This window comes from Arachis duranensis, chromosome 2 (genome assembly GCF_000817695.3).
Source record: "Arachis duranensis cultivar V14167 chromosome 2, aradu.V14167.gnm2.J7QH, whole genome shotgun sequence".
NCBI classification, from domain to species: Eukaryota; Viridiplantae; Streptophyta; class Magnoliopsida; order Fabales; family Fabaceae; genus Arachis; species Arachis duranensis.
The window spans coordinates 32,092,019-32,107,472 of record NC_029773.3 but is presented as its reverse complement, the minus strand read 5'-3'; the positions used below and the strand labels follow the sequence as shown (position 1 = coordinate 32,107,472).

The 15,454-nt window shown below is 37.0% G+C and overlaps 1 protein-coding gene and 1 pseudogene across 1 annotated transcript; both read left to right on the top strand.

Annotated features, from left to right (window-relative positions):
* Nucleotides 1–1,296, top strand: part of LOC110277203 (uncharacterized) — a 23,921-nt pseudogene extending 22,625 nt beyond the window's left edge.
* A 10,535-nt stretch (nt 1,297–11,831) lies between these two features.
* On the top strand, nt 11,832–13,502 carry LOC127744925 (uncharacterized). The gene has a single exon (XM_052257801.1). It carries the CDS (start codon nt 11,832–11,834, stop codon nt 13,500–13,502), a length of 1,671 nt encoding a protein of 556 aa, XP_052113761.1.
* The last annotated feature ends 1,952 nt before the right edge of the window (nt 13,503–15,454 follow it).

The window sequence follows — 15,454 nt, the reverse complement described above, 5'->3', positions numbered from 1 at the left end:
AAAGTATGGACTATCATATATTGCTGGAAAGCCCAGGATGTCTACTTTCCAACGCCGTTGAGAGCGCGCCAATTGGGCTTCTGTAGCTCCAGAAAATCCACTTCGAGTGCAGGGAGGTCAGAATCCAACAGCATCTGCAGTCCTTTTTGGTCTCTAAATCAGATTTTTGCTCAGGTCCCTCAATTTCAGCCAGAAAATACCTGAAATCACAGAAAAACACACAAACTCATAGTATCCAGAAAAGAGAATTTTAACTAAAAACTAATAAAAATATACTAAAAACTAACTATATCATACCAAAAACATACTAAAAACAATGCCAAAAAGTATACAAATTATCCGCTCATCAATATACATGATAATGATTTTCTTTTTCAAAATATTTCACTGTAGACTTTGGTGTTCAAATGAAACTACCTAGTTAATACTTAGTACAAGTGAATATTATAGTTGTAATAATTGAACTAGTACTTTGAGTAGAGCATAGCCCTAAGATGGAATCACAAAATTGAGCTGCAATATTTTTAACCTAACATGACCTTTTTTTTAATTTTGTATTGATGCAGTTTTAGGGAAGGTTAAAGATTTCTTAGGAGTGATGTCAGAAGCAAATAAGCGGCTGGAACTTGATGCAAAGGTTCAAATTAGAGTTCTGATTGAAGCCATATTTTTATTGTTTCACAACCATTTTCTCCCTTTGCTCTCCTATTTATTTTCTTGTTGCTTTGTTTTGAAAATTTGTAGGATCATCCTGAGAGTAACAATATTGAAGAGCTCACTGGAAATGAATCCAAAGTTATTGAAATGGTAATTCATTGTTCAATCTGTGTCATATCTTCTATGTATGATTTGTGCTACTGACCTGCAAATAGTTGATTATTGCATTGGTTTTTTTGCTCAATCTTTTTCTTTTTAAGGATTTGATGCTAGGTGTTGCGGATCTTAATACGCCTGAGGCTGTGGCTACTGCTGAATTAGCAATTTCCAGTTGTCAGGTTGCGATTTCATTGGCCGCTGATGGCAAAGACACAGAGACAGATTCAGATGAAAGTAGTGCTGAAGATGATAACGAGGATGATGGAATCAGAAGTGGTAATGCTGGAAATGATGGTAGAAAGCCTTCATCTCTTGATGATGAAAAACGAAAGGGAAATCATAATTCCAAAAAATGAGCAAGGATAGTTGAGCTCTCCTGAACTCGATGGTGTGTTGTAACTGGTAAGGGGTTATGAGAACTAGATGTATGAGTTGGCGTATATTGTTGTATGTACTTACTAAGATGATATCAGCAAGAATCAAAATGCATCTTTTACATCTAGGGTAGGAATATATTATTGTTTGATTTTGGCTTACGTTTGAGATCAAACAATAGCAGCCTCCATATCTAAGTTAATTTAGTGGTAACTCCTCAATGAGCTATGCATGTATTTATGCCCTTAATGGCAGATATGCTCTTGCTAAATTTCAGTGTTTTTAACTTTTAGAGCCATTTTCCATGAAATATGTTAATTTATGCAACCTGTTAATTTTCAAAACAGTCGTGTTTCTACTACAAGTTATAGCAAGTGATGAGTTTAATTTTGATGCATTGACAGTGTAAACGTTTTACGCAGTTGTTCATTTTTTGTTTTTTTGAATGATCATTTACAACGTTAATGTGAAAAGTATTATTTTTACTGATATCGGGTTATATAATTGGATGTAAGTATAAAATTGTTTTACACTGATATCAAAATTAAATTCAGCAATTGATAACAAAATGAATAGTGTAGTAGTTTCAAATAGGTATGAAGTTGCAAACTTAGATAGTCACCAATAAATTTCATGAATGGGGTGATTTCCCTTATGTATTTTTTAGCTTTGTCTGATAAAGTAGTATATTAACCCAAATATAGCACCTATATACTATATAGCGTAGTTGACATGACATTTTCTAAAATTAAAGGAAAATGTATTTCAATTTTTAAACGTAGTATTTTGAAACTAGCGAGGATATGGATCAGTAATTGAGGCTTCATTGACTGATTCTTGTGCTGGTCCTTTTGTCGATGTGTTTGATCCTGTATTCAGCAAAAATGCAGGTTCTGAAGGTACTACGAGTGTGACTGAATGATTATTAAGCATGAGTAAAACTGTAGCCATGTTGGTCTATCAGCTTCATTTGCTTGAACACATAGTAAAGCAATGTGAATGAATCTCATTATTTCATTTTGTGAACTATTTCTTAATGTGGTATCTACAATGTTTGAAATTGTCCCATCCTTCCAATTCCTCTATGCCTGCAAGAATTTTCTCATATTAGTATCCTTTTATTAATTTGTGCTAACAATTAATCTTCCGAGCCCTTGCTATTAGGTCTGTGTGGTAACTCTTAAGGTACAAATATTTAAGAAAGGCATAATGAGAAAACAGTTATGACTTACAAAGTTCATGAGAGTCTCTGGATTCTCACTCTGATAATTGCCACTACTTTTCTTGCCACTTACAATCTCAAGAACTAATACACCAAAACTATACACATCCGACTTGATTGAAAATAGTCCATAAAATTGATATTCAGGTGCCATATATCCACTACATAACAAGATAGGTAACATAGTGTCAATTAGTAAGCTTAATGATATTAATATAAAGGAAAACTAAGTAGATTTTAATATATACTTACCAAGTTCCAACAATTCTATTTGTATTAGAGTGAGTTTGACTTGTAGCATATAGTTTGCAGTACCAAAATCTGATATCTTAGAATTCATCTTTTCATCTAAAAGAATATTTGCTGCTTGAGATCACGATGAATAATACGCAATCGAGAATCCTCATGAAGGTAGACAAGGCCTCGAGCAATACCTCCAATGATTCTGTGGCAGCTTTCCCAATCCAAATTTGCTCTCTTGCTGGGATCTACACATGTATATATTCAAAGCACATGAAATTTAAAATGATCTCATTAAACTTAATTTGAAACCAAAATGAACAAAATAGAGGTATTTAAACCTACCAAATATAAAGTAATCAAGACTTTTATTGGATACAAATTCATAGACGAGTAACCTTTCTCTTCCTTCCAAACAAAAACCAAGTAGGCTAACTATATTTCGATGTTCAAGCTTAGCCAGTAACAACACTTCATTCTTAAATTCTAGGTCTTCTTGACCAGAACTCCTTTAGAAAATCATCTCTTCAAAATAAGATGCAGGCACACTCAAAAGTGATAATCATATTATTTGACAATATAATAGCAAGTTTTAAGAATACAAAACATAAACAACTTATCATTAAGAAATTATGTGGTGGTGGCTATTATTATTGTAGTTATGACACTTCCTCTTTGTCACTAGTACAAACCCCTAAAATTTATAAACCGAAGTATTCAAACCTCGGGTCGTTCTCCCTAGGAATTACAATAAAGTGTCTTGTTATTGGTTATGAGTTATTTTGGGGTTTTTTTGAGATTTTAGACAAGAAATAGAAATGGCAAAGAAAATAAACTAACAACTAACAAAGCTCTTGGCAAGATATGAGAACTAGAAGTCCTATCCTAATTATCCTCCTCAATTGCGATGACAAATTGTCCATTACTCCCACTTAGTTAACCTCTAACCATGGAGGAAAGTCAAGTGGATGAATCAATTTGATTCCTCAAGTCCTAATCAACTCCTAAAGGAAAGACTAGCTTTAGAGGCATTCAATTCAATTAGCAACTTCTAATTGTCAATCAACAAGGGAATTAGATAACTCAAGAGTCACTAATTGCTCTACTTAGGCCAAGAGGGACAAAACCTACACTAAAATCCAACCAAGCATTCCATCAAACACTTGGAAGACACAAAAGAAAAGCATAGTAAATTGAGAACAAGAATAGAATCTAACAACAATTATTGCAAAGAATTAACAACAACATTCAAGGAAATCACAATTATCATGAATTACCTCAAATTGCATTATTGAAAGAAAACAAAGGAACAACAATCTATCAAAACAAAGTGAAGAACTACAATTATTAAAGTACATAACTAGAAAGAGGAAGAAGAGAAGATTAAGACTTGATAAAGGAAAAGTGAATCAAAGCATGAATTAAACCTAGATCTAAGAAGAGAGATTAACCTAAACCTAATCCTAATTCTAGAGACAAGTGAGAGCTTTTCTCTCTAAAACTAACTAATTCTAATCCTCATGATGCTAAAAATGATTCCAAGATTTCTTCCCCCTTCAATCCTTGATCCTTTTATTCCCTTCTTTCAGCAATTGGCGCCAAAATGGGTTCAGAAACCCTTCCAAATCGCCAGGCACGTGTTGCTTTAATGAAGTCATGTGCCGACTGCGACGCGTGCGCGCACGGTACGCGTGCGCACCCTTGGCCGATTCCGCAACGTGCGCGCGAGCGCCTTGTGCGCGTGCGCGTGCTTGGCTGATTTCACTTCTTTGACTTTTCATGCTTCTCTCCACTTGTATGCTTCCTTCCTTGCTCCCTTTGATCCATGCCTAGCCTATTTCAATCCTGGAATTACTAGCAAACACGTCAAGGCATCTTATGGAATCAAAGAGGAATTAGAATTCATCAAAATAAGGCTTAAAAAGCATGTTTTTACACTTAAGCACAAACACGGGAGAGATTACAAAACCATGCTATTTCATTGAATAAATGTGGGTAAAAGGTGATAAAATCCCCTAAAATCAATACAAGATAAACCCTACAAATGGGGTTTATCAACCTCCCCGCACTTAAACCAAGCATGTCCTCATGCTTAAGCCAAGAGAAAGCAAAGGGCATCAACATTTATTCAATGTAAATAAACTGTATGCAACCTAAACTATATGAATGCAACTAGATGTAAAATGATTCTACCTACTTGGTTAAAAATAAATCAATCCTCCAAGAGCATGTATAAATGGGTAGGGCTAAGGTCATATGACGATTCATGAATCCTACCAATTTTAGTATAAAAATTGAAGTTCAAGTAAACTTGCAAGAAGGGCACTAATGAAAGCCAGGAATCAAGGAGTCGAGCATCAAACCCTCACCGAAAGTGTTTGCACTCTAGTCGCTCAAGTGTGTAGGGTCAATTCTCTCAATTCTCCTCTAATCATGCTTTTCAAAATTTGTTTTTCATCTAACAATCAACAATTATTTCATGCATGCATACAATTATCATGAGGTCTTATTCTTTGGTTGTAATGGGGCTAGGGTCAAGGTAGGATTGTATATGGTTAAGTGGACTAAATATTTGAATCTTTGATTAACCTAGACTTTCCCACCTAACCTATATAATGACCTAATACAATTAAAAGCTAACCTAACTAGCCATAATTCTCACTTTTTCACATACTCATGCATTTTCTTTTTCATTTCACAATACTTATGCATTGACTCTTATTGGACTTCACTTTGGGGCATTTTGTCCCCTTTGTATTTCTTTCTTTTTTTTCTTTTTCTTTCTTTTTCTATATTTTTTTCTTTTTCATATTGTTTTTTTTCTTTTTCTCATTTTTTTATATACAAGAGCATCAATGCATAAGGTTTTACATTTGATCAATACATGAGTATGTACCCAATTCCCAATATTTACACTAATATACAAAACTACCCTTTTATTCACCCAATGTCCCAAGGTTCCCACACTTGAATGATACTCACACACACTATCCTAAGCTAATCAAATATCCAAAGAAGGACTTTTATTGTTTTCTGCTTTAAGGCTTGTAATGTGCTAAATTAAGAACAAAGCGGGTTAAGCGTAGGTTCAAATTGGCTAACAATGGATGATAAAAGGTAAGGCTTTTTGGGTAAGTAAGCTAAATGAAATGATGGCCTCAATCATATAAATGCATGAATACACAAAATAATGGACATAAAGAATCAAACAAATCAAAGATTACAATCATAGGAAGAGAATAATGCACACATGAAGGAAAAATAAGTGGTTATAAGATGTAACCACACCATTAGGCTCGAATCTCACAAGCTTGTGTTCTTAGCTCAAAAACCATGTTCCAAAATAAATTCTTTCAAGCAAGTTTAACAAAAATTGTTCAAATTGGTAGGTTGTCCTAAAACGGTTTCTTGGGAAAGAAATCATCACTCTAACCAAGTAGTCCTAATAAGAAGAAGGTAGTAAAATATGTACAAATTCTAACTAACATGCAACCTATTATCATGCAAATGCAACAACTAACTAACATTGGTGTTGAAAAGGAAATTGTTACCCATGGAGATCGGTCGACGACCTCCCCAAACTTGAAGATTGCACCGTCCTCGGTGCACGCAAAGGAGAGCAAGGTGGACGGGTTGCTACAATTGATGAGCTCCTTCAAAAGGTTGTGCGGATGACTTGTTTGTTGCCCCATTTAGAAACTTTCCTTTCCTTCCGTATTGGTGGCCAACCCAAAAGGAAAGAAAGAAAGAATAATTAAGCCTATAACAAAGATATCAAGGCAATTAGAACATAGGCGGGGGCTAATGCCAAATAAAAGTATGATTCCTTACTACATGTTAGCTAAGCATGTGAGTGACAAAACAATGTAAGCTACGGCATATCATTAAGCTCGATGCAAGAGTAAAGTTAAAACATGAAGAGTGTATTGAGCATCAAGTTCAAATGAGAAGAAGTGGGTCATGAAAGACAATATGAGGTCATATCAATGTACAAAGACACAAGAGTCATACAAGATGAAGCATTGATTTAAAAGTTTCATCACCCAACAATATCAAACAAGTCAAGAAGCACCAAAGTAATGTAAGAAAGTCTCAACAATTGAGTAGGAAAGTTCAACACCATTATTAAAATGGAAAACTTAGAAAATAAAATGAGAACAAGGTAGAAAAAAACAAAATTAAAATGCAATGAATGAAAATAAGCAAATGCAATAAAAGAAAATAGAGGAAAAGAGAAAAAAAATTTTCTAAGAGAGGAAGAAGAAAAAGAAAAAACTAGAGAGAAAGAAGAGAGAAGAGGAAAGAAGGAGAAAGGAGGAAGGAGAAAAGCAGGGTGCAAATCCGCGCGCACGCGCACAGCGCGCTTACGCGTGGATGCAGCAGGGACAATCCGCGGGCGCGCGCACAGCGTGCTTACGCGTGGATGAGATTGTGCTCCCAGCACAATGCTAGCACAAGGCGCGCACAACTCTTTGGTTTTTGTAGTAGAAGTTGCAGAAGTGCAATCCGCGCACGCGCGCACAGCGTGCTAGCGCGCCGATGCCCGTTTTTTTTTTTGCCAAAAAAGCAGAAAAAATGCCCAAGAGCTCCCTATAATGCCTACACTCTTCTTTATTCAATCAAATATCATACAATTCACAAAAATGCAATTTGATTTTAGGATTTATTCATCTACTACTAGTGAATACAACATACTAACAATCCAATCTTTACAAACAAATCAATATGAAATGAAAATCTACCTACAATGGCAACTCAAATCATTTATTAAACAAAACTAAAAGAGAATGGAAAGAGTTTACCATGGTGGGGTGTCTCCCACCTAGCACTTTTAGTTTAAGTCCTTAAGTTGGACATTTTGAGGAGCTTATTGTCATGGTGGCTTATGTTTGTACTCATCCTTGAATCTCCAAGGATCTTTGCTTCTCAATTGGTTGACAGAATTTCCAACCATCTTCATCAAGCTTGGGCAAAGTTCTACCCAAGATATGAGTCCCCATAGTTGGGCTTCACTTAGCGAACCGGGATCCCATATCTTATTTTCACACCCATCCATGAGTTGAGTTTCATGATTTTCCCGTACGGGTGGTTGACATAAGGGCGATCGACACATAGAATCCTCTTTAGTCCACCCATTCTTCCTTCTAGACCCATACAAAGTGGTTCTTGTCCCATCATAATCCCTATACCTTAAAGCTTTGACCTTAGTGAGCTTTATACCAAATTTCCAACCAATATACAATTCTCTTTTTCCTTTAAGTCCACAAAGAGCTTTAAGTTGTCCATCCGTTTCAATCAAACCATATTCAAGTGAGAGAGTAAAGCTTAGGGATAAGAGTTTTATCCACTTGAATGTTGTGTTGGATGGTGACTTGGGAAGCGAGACCTCCCCACACTTAGACAATGCAAGGTCTACTTTCTTGTGCTCTTCTTTGTGTATTTCCACCTCTTTATGAGCTTTGTTAATTTCAACCTTTTCCCTTTTATCACTTGGCTTGGTGTTGTCTTCAAGAACCTTGATTTCTTGCCTAATAGGAGGTGATTCAATTTTGGATAGGAATTCATTGATGAATGAATCCATTTCTTGATCAACCTCTTCATATTCTTCAATTTCGATATACACCATGCCAACGTTTTCCTCTTGGTAGTTCTCTTTCTCATTGCTCACCAAGGGTACGGGAGGTTGTGCACACTCTTCTATTATTTCAACTCCATGTCCAATGGGATAGGATTCCGTTGTAGAGAAAAATTCATCCATGATTGAATCCATCTCTTGATAAGCCTCTTCCAAGTCTTCAACTATGACATGCCTTGGAGGTTGCGCACCCTCTTCAACATCAATATCAAGCTTCTTGGAAGAGTTCTCCATGATGCTACATTCCCATGGACTTTCAACATCTCCTAAATCTTCAACCAACTCTTCCTTCTCTTCAATGATCATAGGCTTCTCCAATTGTTCCAACACAAAATTTGACTCCTCCTTCTTCACCGAATTTTCCAATTTCTCCTTCATGCTTTGCTCTTCTTTAGGTTTTTCACATGTGGCTACGGAAGTACCTTGAGTGTTCAAACATTGGTAGGCTACAGCGTGTACTACCTTAGTCAAATTGGTCATAAACTCAAATGTATCCCGCTTCATGGCTTCTTGTCCTTGAAGTAACAAAGTGAGAGGATCGTCTATTGGGGCTTGGGGTGAGTAGGAAGGTTCATTATTTTGGAGAGAGAATTCATGGTAGGAAGGTGGTTCCTCTTGATAAAATTGTGGAGATGGTGAGTATTGAGGTGGTTTTTGGGAGTAATCTTGATAGGGTTGTGGTGGTTCTAAAGGTTCTTGCTCATAATGGTCATAAGAATATGGCATGGATGATTGGTCATATGGTGGATAAGGATCATAGGAAGGTGCTTGATGTGGAAAGGCTTGTGAGTATGGTTGAGGTCCATGTTGAGGATGAGATTCATAGGCATATGATGGTGGTTGATTATCATAAAAGGAATCACCATAGCCATTGAATTGACATGCATTAGGATGGTGATTATACCTATTAGTGTCCGGAGGTTGTTGCCAATAGGAGTGATCAATTCCTTGAGGCTCCTCCCATCTTTGATGGTTCCATCCATGGTACATGTTGTCATTAAAGTCCACATTTCCTACAACACAATTAGAACCAAACTCAAAGCCAAAGTGAGAATTCATAGTAAGAGAACAAAATAAAACTAACAAAAATTAAGAAACAAACAAAAGATAAACCTATTCACAATATTCACATATGTACAATAACCAATAACATAACACCATTGTAACTCCCCGGCAACGGCGCCATTTTGATGATTGGATTTTTGACGGTTTAGAATTTCACTAATGAAATCTCGTTGTAAAGTATAGTCTCTAAACCAACAATAATTCTTTCATACAAAAATTTGTTTGTCACAAGTACAAACCCCTAAAATCTATAAACTGAAGTATTTAAACCTCGGGTCGTCTCTCAAAGGACTTGCAGGGTAGTGTTCTTGTTATTGGTTATGGACTTGTTATTTTGGGATTTTGGATGAGAAATATGAATAGTAAATGGTAAGAAAAATTTATTAACAAAATGGTCTTGGCAAGGTTTGGTTGTCAAGGGTCTTCATCATTATCACTAGCCACAAGTATGGTAGTTGTAAGGATTAATCCCACTTAGTCATCCTTAAATCAATTATCAAAGGAAAGTCAAGTGAGTTATATCAATCCTAGTCCATAAATCTTAGCTTTCCACTAATTGGATTAATGAAGGCTAGAGTTAATGGCTAGCAACTATCAATCAATTGGACACTAGTGACTCAAGAAATCCTAAGTTACCTTCTCAAGCCAAGAACATAAAATTCTAGTCTAACATTCTTCCAAGCATTTAATCAAACACTTGGAAAGCACAAAAGAAAAGTATAGTAAATCACAACAAGAATGAATTCTAACTACAATTGAATACAAAGAATTAACAACAACAATCAAGGAAATCACAATTATCATGAACTACCTCAAATTGCATTATTAAAAGAAAACAAAGAGAATAAGAGTATCTCAATTACAAAACCTAGAAACAAAATAAGAGAAATTACAACAAGAGGATAGGGATAGAAAGAAGAACCAAAGTGTAGCAATCATCAATCGAAGGTAGAAGTAGAAGGAGACTTGAATTAAACCTAGAACTATGAGATCCTAATCTAACCCTAATTCCTAATCCTAATTCTAGAAAGAAGAGAGAGCTTCTCTCTCTAACTCTAACTACTTCTAAAACTAAACTATGACTAATGATTAAAAGTATGTTGATTCCTCTTCAATCCTTGGCTTAAATAGCATCAGAAATGAGTTGGATTGGGCCCACAAGGCTTCTAAAATCGCTGGCCACGTGTTGCATTAAGTGGGTCATGTGCCACCATCGGTGCGTCCGCATACCATGCACGTGCGCGCCCCTATGCGCGATGCAACTATGAAAAATCTTATATCGTTTCGAAGCCCCGGATGTTAGCTTTCCAACCCAACTGGAACCGCATCATTTGGTCCTCTGTAGCTCAAGTTATGGTCAATTAAGTGCGAAGAGGTCAGGCTTGATAGCTTTTTGGTTCCATCATTTCTTCATGAGTTCTCCAACTTTACATGCTTTTTCTTCATTCCCTTAATCCAATCTTTGCCTCCTAAATCTGAAATCACTTAACAAACATATCAAGGCATCTAATGGAATCAAGGTAAATTACATTTATCTATTTTAAGACCTAAAAAGCATGTTTTCACTCTTAAGCACAATTAAAGGAGAATATACAAAATCATGCTATTTCATTGAATAAATATGGGTAAAAGGTGATAAAATCCCCTAAAATCAATACAAGATAAACCCTACAAATGGGGTTTATCAACCATATACATCTAAGAAAATAAAGATAAAATAGCGTGTAGTGTATGCAGGGCACTAGGCTTGGTGTGGCCAACCTTGAAGCAAATACAAAATTTTCTTTGCAACACTTAGTCACAAACTAAGTTTGGTGTCCACACATGCACAAAATGCTAGAAAAAATATAGTTATTTTTGGGCATATAAAAGCAACCCTTAGATTTAATCCTTGTCATTTTAATTAATGTTGCATTAGGATTTCATTAAAAGTTAGATAGCACAAGTCAAGACATTTCAAGAATCTCAAAGTTTTAAATTTTGTTGCAGGGAAGTGAAAGAAAGAAGTGATGAAGAATCTTGGGAGAGGAGTTCACGGATGCACATAGAAGAAAAAGGAAGTCACATGTGCCTTGGAGTTTGTGCTTTGGGAAGAATAACTTAACATGCATTAGCTAGAAGGTTCATACTTCCTATGACACAACCAAACCATTAAAACAATGCTTCCACCATGCAAAGTGAGGTTGAACCCCCCAACAACACCTCACTTCATTCTCACTTCTATATATAGACCACCACTATACTTCACTAACTCATCCGAAAATACTCCTCTTGTTATTCATACTTGTTTCACAAACTTTGGCCTTTAGACCACCCGTACCATCTCCATTCCACAACTCCTTTTCAATCACTTTCAAGCCTTCATTTCTTACCTTATAAGCCTATCATTCTAAGCCTCACTCATCTACACTTCTTGTATGCTTGAGGACAAGCATTGCTTCAAGTTTGGTGTTGGAAAGATTCGGCCATCACAATTCAATGGCCTCATCATCACGAGCTAGGAAGAATAAATATAAGCAACCCATGCAAGAGCAACCCACATTTGATGAAAGAAGGTTCAAATCTGAAAACCATGAACACATCTTTAATTGGATGATGAGCAGAGATATTGTTCCGGAGGTGCTTTTCAAGCTAAAAGATGAAGAATACCCAGACATACACAAAGTGATTAGGAAAAGGGGATGGGAGCTTCTCTGTGACCAACCCCAAGTTGTAAGTATGCTTCTCATCCATGAGTTTTATGCCAATGTCATAATGAAAGATGATGAGGAAGAACCATACTTGAGTTATGTACGAGGGGTGGTAGTCCCCGTTAGCCCAGACACCATCAATAGAGTGCTAAAAACCAAACCAAAACGGTTTAAGCAACCTAGCTATGAGGAGAGGGTCAAATATGACCCAAGGTGTGTGGACGTTCTAAGTGATTTATGCAAAGTAGGCATGGACTGGGTGTTGGACTCACACAAACAACCACTCAAACTCAGAAGGGGTGATCTCATACCTCAAGCAAAAGGATGGCATGACATAGTGAGAAGATCATTAATCTCCACCTCAAACAACTCAGAGGTGACATTGAACAGAGCTATAATGATTCACTGTATAATGAAAGGAGGGAAGATAGATGTGGGAGAAACCATAGCCAAGAACATCATTAACATAGCCGAAGATGTTCAAAAAGACAGCTGGCTAGGATATCCTAGCACTATCTTGCGTTTATGTGAAGAAGCTGGAGTACCACTTAAAGAATTTGATTCCACAGACATAGTCTCCACTGGGAAACCCATCACCAAGAAATTAATGGAGTATGTCACCACAATCCAATTAGAGAGGCAGCCTTTAGCAAGAAGAAAGAGGAGGAAAGAAGCAAGGCAAGAGGAGGAGCAAGAAGAAGGAGAGGAGCAAGGAGAAGGAGAACAACAAGAAGATAGAGAAGAACCAGCTGCATTGGGCATGAACCAACTCCAAGCCGCGTTAGAAGGAATCTCTGGGCAATACTCACAAATTCAAAGAAGCCAAAATGAGCAAGCTCAACAACAAAGAGATCTTTGGCAATTGATGGATCGACAAAGAGGAGCCCAAGCTCAATGGATGGATCAGCAGAGGGAATATCAAACGCACATGATGGAACTACAACAAGAGCAATATACCAAGATGTATGAAGCCATCAACAACTCAACTGCTGAATATGAAAGATCCATGAATAAAGTAATAAAGGAGCAGGCTCAGTTGAGGAAAGAGCAAGCTCAACAAAGGGAGCTTTTTCACAAGATGGATAATAGAGAAGATATGCTTTACAGGGAATTCAATGAAAACAGAATGTTTAAAGAGGCTAGACACACAGATAGAATTGAGTATGATATGTGCACTCAAGAAAAACTCAGCTACATTTGTGGAACACTCCCAGTGCTCAACCCAAAAATCCAAACATTCAATGAAGCACACAAGGTATTAGAAGAACAGGAAACCTCAAGGGTGAAGTTCAACATTGAAAGGCTAAAAGATAGGATGGTGAGCTCAGGGATATGGAGAAAAGTAGAGGAAGGATCAACAACAAAACAACAAGGAGAAATAAGAAGCAAGAGAAGGGAGGACCCAAAAGGCAAAGGAAAGCAAGGAGAATCTAGCAAAGGAAAGGAACCCAAAGCTTAAAGGTGGTAAAGTTTCCTTTATGTATTTCAATAAATAAAAAAGATGTGTGTCTGAAACATGATATACCTTCTAGGATTTCTCTTTTATGCATTTTCATGTTTACATTATGCATTTTCATATTTACATCATGTATGGAATGTATGTTTGTCCTAAGTCCTTTTGTTTGATAATTGAATAAAAGATGTAATTTGAACAAGAACAAAGAGAAATTTAGCTTAGAAAGAATGAAGTTGTCCTATAGAAAGTGCTAGTATATATGCCTTCTTTGTAAATGAATCAGGGCTCTAGAAATTAAGAGGATGCTTGCTTATACAAGACTAGTTGGTTGAAGGTTACAAGGCTTAAGAAATTTAAAGCACAAAAGTCCTTAACAAAAAAAAATAAAAGAAGAGAAAAGAGAAAAAAAAAAGGAGAAAACACAAAAGGAAAAGCTAGGCATCAATGACCAAATTTGGATATGTGTCTGTGGTGATTGATGTTAGGAGATATACTTGGGCTAGTAAATCCGAGGGGTGCTTCATCACCCGCTAACTTGAGTTAACTAACTCGGGATTATCGATTGAAAACCCCATTCAAAAGTAGCTCCATAACAGAACATTTAGCAACCCAAAGAGGTGCTGGATACCACTATCCAAATAAAACCTTAAAGTTATATGCCTGTGATTGAATGTGTTAAGGAGAGAGGCTTGAGCTAGTAAATCTTTAAGAGTGTTTCAACACTTAACAACTTAAACTAACTGGTTTGGGATTGTTGATTGAAAGCTTATGCTAAAGAGCCGCCTTAAGACAAGATTTTTAGCTCAATTGAAGCAAAGGAAACTGAAAAGAAAAGAAAAAAATTAGTTGAGGATTATATGCCAAGTTGTGAAAAAGGAGTCTAATAAATCTAGCTAGTCTTAAAGCAAGAATTTTGATAAAGAAGTGAATTAGCTCTGATTATTTGCATTGAACAAGTGACTACACAACTACGGATGATAGTTCTCTTGAAAGAAGTTCCTCTCTGTTAAGTGATGCAAGTGCATATTTGCTTTATTAGTTAGTTAGTTTAGTTAGTTTTAGCTTAAATTCACTCATTTTCTCTAAATAAACAAGTCCTTTTATGAGTTTTGTTTCCATGCATGATGATATCAAGGAACATGTTAATTCTAGCCAAATTCATGCAAATGATTTAAGGAATGCATATATGAATGAGTATGAATGAATCTCATGAAATTTATTGCTTGAATTGGTAAGACTTTGAAGCTATTTCCCTTGTTGATGATAGGTGATGAAACAAGGAAGCATGGAAGCAAGAATGATGCAAGCTGGGCAAGAGGTTGGCGTTGCCAACTTGGGATTGGCGTTGCCAACTCCACAACACAAGGCAAGCTTGGCCCTGGAGGCAACCAAGGCAAGAAGTTGGCGTTGCCAACTTGGGATTGGCGTTGCCAACTCCACAACACAAGGCAAGCTTAGCCCTGGAGGCAACCAAGGCAAGAAGTTGGCGTTGCCAACTTGGGATTGGCGTTGCCAACTCCACAACACAAGGCAAGCTTGACCCTGGAAGCAACCAAGGAGCAAAGTTGGCGTTGCCAACTTGAGATTGGCGTTGCCAACGCCACACACAAGCCACAAGCAAGCAAACTTGGCCCTGGAAGCAAGGTTGGCGTTGCCAACTCTAGAACCAAGTTGCCAACGCCACACACAAGACACAAGCAAGGAACTTGGCCCTGGAGGAAGCAAAGTTGGCGTTGCCAACTTGAAGCTGGCGTTGCCAACGCCCACACAAGGAACTTGGCCTTGAATTTGGAGCCTCGAGCACGTTGCCAGCCTAGAGATGAGGGGCGTTTTTGAGGGCAACGCAGGCTAACAACGCCAAACAATTAAGCTTGGCCCTGGAAGAAAAGGAGCTGGCGTTGCCAACTCAAGATGGGCGTTGCCAACGCCACACAACCAAGCAACAAATGGAGCCT

What these genes read in the sequence shown, in the direction of transcription:
- LOC127744925 (XM_052257801.1), top strand. Translation starts at nt 11,832, where the DNA reads ATGGCCTCATCATCACGAGCTAGGAAGAATAAATATAAGCAACCCATG.